The sequence below is a fragment of the Quercus suber genome, unplaced genomic scaffold (genome assembly GCF_002906115.3).
Source record: "Quercus suber isolate HL8 unplaced genomic scaffold, Cork oak 2.0 scaffold_115, whole genome shotgun sequence".
In the NCBI taxonomy this organism is placed as follows: Eukaryota; Viridiplantae; Streptophyta; class Magnoliopsida; order Fagales; family Fagaceae; genus Quercus; species Quercus suber.
In genome coordinates this window covers 1,349,803-1,355,802 of record NW_027069580.1, presented here as the reverse complement: position 1 = coordinate 1,355,802, position 6,000 = coordinate 1,349,803, and the positions used below count along the sequence as shown (strand labels likewise).

General features: G+C 42.9%; 1 protein-coding gene across 1 annotated transcript; it reads left to right on the top strand.

Moving 5' to 3' along the window:
- Nucleotides 1-2,972: 2,972 nt before the first annotated feature.
- Nucleotides 2,973-4,097, top strand: LOC112003169 (uncharacterized). Its single transcript, XM_024035349.2, has 2 exons — nt 2,973-3,425; nt 3,648-4,097. The coding sequence occupies exons 1-2, from the start codon at nt 2,973-2,975 to the stop codon at nt 4,095-4,097; spliced, it is 903 nt and encodes a 300-aa protein (XP_023891117.2).
- Nucleotides 4,098-6,000: the final 1,903 nt, after the last annotated feature.

The following is a 6,000-nucleotide window of genomic DNA, read 5'->3' as shown; positions in this document are numbered from 1 at the left end:
GGTAACCTACAAAAAAATCAATTTAAGGCCCAGTTAGTCCAAAATGGACCAAATAAACCAAAGTGAACCAAATGGACTGATTTGGACTAAAGTGGACTAAATGGGCAAAAGTAGAGCAAAGTAGATTGTATGAACCAAATTGGACAAAATGGACCAAGGTGGATCGATTTGGACTAAAGTGGACCAAATGGGCAAAAGTAGAGCGAAGTGGACTAAATATACCATATTAGATAGAATGGACCAAAGTGGAACAAAATAACAAAATTGGACATAAATGGACCTGAAATGCTACACTATTATGGCTCGAAAGCAACGTAGCAATTATAAATGCTACGATTTAGTTTAGATATTATATAAACTAGTATGTAGCCTCATGTATATGCACAGGTACAATTTAAAACAATCACAATTATATAATTCAAATTATACTTTTTTTTTAGAGAAGATGTTTAAATTATATATGGTATTATCTTACAATTTTTTTGAACTATACATTTCTAAAATATGTAATGGTTTCTCATTTATATCTATCTATATATATATATATATATGTAGTTTTAGATTCTTCTGTTTTTGCACCTAATAATTCACTTACCACAAAAATTAAAAATTTAGATGAACATGTGGCAGAAAATTGGACTCCTATTGAAATCCAATTTAAAATCTAATTAGATTTGAACTCTTTGATTTTTATACTTTTAGGGATAAGGGCCCAAAATTATATATTAGGCCTTAGGCTTTATCCAATGACGTTGACAGGTCCGAGGAGGGATAAATAGTTATAAGGAATTCTAGTTCAAAGTCTCGTAAATAAGAAATGAGTAGAAGGCAGTCCGAGGAGGAATTCCTCCTCGGGTATGATAAATATCGCTCAGATGTGTATTCCAACGATGAAAGCAACCTTCATAAGAGCCCCAATGATAGGGACATGCCTCACGAACATACTAGAAGGAAGGGAACCCAAAAATATCTAAGGAAAAGCTGCTGCCACCGCATTAAATGCACTATAGCTACTTTTTTGGCTGCATTTATATGGAGAAGACCCCTGAATAGTGCTGCCTTGGCTACCACAACTCACAGAATGCAAAAAAGGGTGTCTAATGGGACGGGCACTCAAGTAAGGCCTCAAATGATCAATAAGTGTAGGATCAGAATAATCCAAAGGGGACTATATAATGTAAAAGACTCTCCATGAGGAAGGAGATCAAAAAATTAAGAAAGGAACACTGTAGTAGTCTAGAACTAGACTTGTAATAAAGCTTTAAGAGCAATACCTAAGAATCAATCTCTTTGGATTTGACCGAGGACGTTTTTCTTTAGTGAACGTCTATTATTTTCCTTTCTTCGTCATCAAAATCCATTGGCTTGTTACTTAATTCACTAAAACCCAGTTTTCTAACCCATTCTCTACAAATTTATTGTTTTGGGCTTTTTGGGCTTGAGTCCATACACCTTCTAGACTAAAAGTTCAAATCAGGTCCTTACAATTGGTGCCATCTATAGGAAGAATACTTGGGTGATAGTGAGTGCAACATTCAACGATGGTAGGCTCAAGTCCACACTAAGTAGAATCCATAGGATCCCAACGTGAAAATCCTTTTGGCAACCTCAAGCGCAGAAAAGATCAGGAGGGGAGTGTGCATACTGTCCAGACCGGTAGAAGTCAGTCTCGGGGAAAGGGTCACCTTTCTCAAGAGGAGAATACTAGAGCCCTACAACTGGAAGTTGACCAGTTGAAGAGAAAGCTGCACCATGCACAGCGAAAGTAAGCCTCTTCTAGCCTTGACGCTTCCCCTAATGATGGAGAGGATGCCAGTTACAGACTAAGGTCGAAGACCCTACCCAGCGAGTCTTTCTCCTACAAGGAAAAGCACCACCATAGACGTAGGCATAAGAGCCCGCCACACAGAGGCCTGGGAAATGATGCTATGAGCAAGGCATTAAACCAGATTTCCAGGTCACCCTTCACGCGCAAGATTAAAGGCGCAAAACTACCTCGGCGGTTAAATTAGCCAACGTTCACCATCTATAATGGTCGAACAAATCTTGTGGAGCATGTGAGTCATTTCAACCAAAGAATGGCTGTCCATTCCAAGGACGAAGCCTAGATGTGCAAGGTGTTCCCCTCTAGTCTAAGACCCGTGGCCATAAGATGGTTCGATGGCTTAAGGGCAGGTTCCATAGACTCCTTTAGGGGGCTCACTCAAGCATTTGGCTCCCATTTCATCACTTGTAGTAGAGTTCCTTGGCCTTTAAACTCCCTACTGTCCTTGTCCATGAAAGAAGGGAAGACCCTGAAAACATACTCCGATAGATATTGGGAGATGTACAATGAGATAGATGGCGACTTTGATGACGTTGCCATCAATACTTTCAAGGTCGGACTCCCGACCGAGAATGGTCTTAGGAATTCTTTGATAGAGAAACCTGTCACTAGCGTGTGTCAACTTATGGACCGAATCGATAAGTATAAACGGGTTGAGGAAGACCAGCTGCAGGGGAAAGGAAAGGATAAGGTTATCCCTTAGGAGAGGAGAGATTCTAGGTCAGACCGATACAATAACAACCGGTCGCAAAGAGATTTCGCTGGGCAGTCAGGATCTGCCAGTACTCAGGCGGTCAATGCCGTGTTCTGAGAACCGGTGCATCAGGTTCTGAAGAAGATTAAGAATGAGCCATTCTTTAAATGGCCAAACAAGATGGCAGGGAACCCTATGAGTTGCAATCAAAATCTCTATTGCCAATATCACCAGGACCAAGGACATACTACAGAAGACTGTAGGAACTTGTGGGACCATTTGGATCAGCTGGTTTGAGAATGAAAGTTGAAGCACCTCTTACATCATTCCAGTGGCCAAAAGAACCAGATTGGCCAGACACCACGGAGAGATGTTCCTTCGAGACCTCCTTTAGGCATGATAAATGTTATCTTCGCCGCTCTAGGGAGGATTGGGTCCTGCCCCTCCAAGGTAATGACTAATGCTTGGCTGTTCATCGAAGACTCAAATTCTAAGCCAAAGAAGGCTAAAGTGAATGTCCGATCAGTGTTGAGCTTTACAGAGGAAGATAAGGTTGGAACCATACAGCCTCACGACAATGCTCTGATGGTCACACTCAGGATTGGGGGATATGATGTAAAGAGGGTAATGGTGGATCAAGGTAGTGGCGCTGAGATCATGTACCACAATTTGTACAAAGGGCTGAACCTAAGACCCGAGGACCTAACGCCTTACAGTTCTCCTTTAGTAAGTTTTAATGGGAAGGTTGTCGTTCCGAAGAGTCAGATTAGGCTACCCATACAGGCTGGCTCAGAAGTAGTGGAGGTGGACTTCATCGTGATGGACGTTTATTCCCCTTACACGGCCATTGTGGCTAGGTCCTGGCTTCATGCCCTAGGAGCCGTCTCTTCCACCTTGCACCAAAAGGTGAGACATCTGTCGTAGGGCTAAGTTGAAGAAATTATTGGAAGTCAATCTATGGCTAGACAATGCCTGGTAGCTACCATCCGGCATCAGCCTTAAGCCGAGCCCTCAACCCCTGCTGACGGGGGCTTATAGTAATTAAGAGATTCGGCGTTGCCTATCGATGGGTCAGCTGAGGAGGCAAAATGTAAAGATTTAGAAATGGTTGTTATTGGTTATGATCAGAAAAAGTTCTTCCAGATCGGGGCTCAACTGCCTACTCCGGAGAAGGAAAAGCTGATAAAGTTTCTTAGAAGAAACATTGATGTGTTCACATGGAATGCTTACAAAGCCCTAGGGATGGATCCGAGCTTCATCTGTCATCATTTAAACGTCAATCCCTCTGCCACCCCCAAAAGGCAACCACCTCAGTGCTCATCCAAGGATCATACTGATACTGTTAGAGACAAAGTGATGAAACTTAGGCAAGCGGGGGCTATCAATGAGGTGTTCTACCTAGAGTGGCTGGCCAATACTGTGGTGGTGAAAAAGAAGAATGGGAAATGGCTAATGTGCGTAGACTTCACAGACCTAAATAGGGCGTGCCCAAAAGATCCTTTCCCCATGCCTAAGATAGACCAGCTGGTAGACGCCACCATAGACCATCATCGGATAAGCTTCTTAAATGCCTTTTAAGAATACCACCAAATACCACTATCCTAGATGACTAGGAAAAGATAGCTTTTGTCACTCCTACTGGGAACTACCACTACAAAGTGATGCATTTTGGCTTGAAAAACATGGGGCCTACCTATCAAAGGATGATGACTAGAATGTTTGAACCCCAATTGGGTAAAGGCATCAAGGCCTACATAGACGACATGATGGTGAAGAGTAAGGTAGTTTCTAAGCACGTGGGAGATCTCGAAAACATTTTTAAAATTCTGAGGAAGCACAAGTTGCACCATAATGTTTCCAAATGCTCTTTTGGTGTGGGATCAAGCACATTTCTGGGCTACATGGTTACTCATCGTAGAATCGAAGTTAACCCTGTCTAGATTAAGGTAATCAACAGTTTACAACCACCTCAGAATCCCATGGAAGTCCAAAAACTGACCGGAATGACTGCTGCCTCGAACCAATTTATCTATCGGTCAGCGGATAGGTGCAGGCCCTTCTTCCTACTGATGAACAAGTGGAAGGGGTTTGAGTGGACCGAGGAATGTGTCTTAGCCTTCTAGCCGCTTAAGGATTATCTCTCTCGACCGCCTATCATGTCCAGCCCTAAGATAGATGAGGTCTTATTCACTTATATTGCTGTGGCCCTTCATGCTGTAAGCTTAGTCCTGATACGAGTTGATAGTGGCATACAAAGACCAGCTTATTATGTAAGCAAGTCACTACATGAGGTCAAGGTTCGTTATTTGCCACTAGAAAAAGCTATTCTAGCGATGAGGTGGTACATGCTACACGTAAACTCTCCCATTACTTCCAGACACATATGGTAATTGTCCTAACTCAACTCTCACTTAAAGCTCTACTCCGAAGTGCTAATTATACGGGAAGGATTGCTAAATAGAGGACAATGCTAGGGGCTTTTGACATCAAATATATGCCTCGCACCTCTGTCAAGGGTTAAGTTCTTGCAGATCTAGTTGCTGAGTTTGCTAAATCCCCGCTAGAAGAAGAGGCGGAAGCACAACACATGGATGGAAAATTGATTGGCACGATCTCCCAATAAGATCTCCTATCTTGGAAAGTATACGTTGATGATACAGCAAATCAGAAGGGTTCCGAAGTGGGGCTATTACTAATATCCCCCGAAAGGATCACTATTAAAAAGTCACTGAGGCTAGATTTCTCGGCCACAAATAACGAAGCTGAATATGAGGCTCTGCTTATGGGAATGACGATGGTTCGAAAAATGGGCAGAAAGGCAGTAGAAATGTTCTCGGACTCAAGATTAGTCGTTGGCTAGGTGAAAGGAGAATTTGAAGCGAGAGATGAAAGAATGCAAGGGTACTTGAGTCAAGTTAGACACCTACAATCAGGGTTCGAATCTTTCAACCTATTGCACATCCCTAGAAGTGGAAACACACATGCTAATTCCCTGGCCACACTTGCGACCTCCTCGGCATAGAGCCTATCTCAGGTTACCCTTGTAGAGGATTTGTACAAACCCACAGGGGTGAAGAGAGAAATGGTCCATCTTCACTAAGTCAGAGTAAGGCCTAGCTGGATGGACCTTGTGGTATTATTCTTGAAGGAGGATATCCTACTCGAGGAGAAATCAGAAGCAGACAAGGTACGTAGAAAGGCTCTTCGATTATGGCTGTCCGAAAACCAAACGTTATATAAACGCTTCTTTTCTAGGCCATACCTGCTATGCATACACCCCGAGGTAACAGAATTACTCCTTCAGGAGTTACTCGTGGGGATTTGTGGGAGCCACATCGAAGGCAGATCTTTGGCGCACAGGGCCATCACTCAAGGCTACCGATGGACAAACATACCAAAGGAAGCATAGGAATATGTAAGGAAGTGCGATTAATGTCAAAGGTTCACACCAAAAATACACCAACCGAGAGGAGTCCTTAAC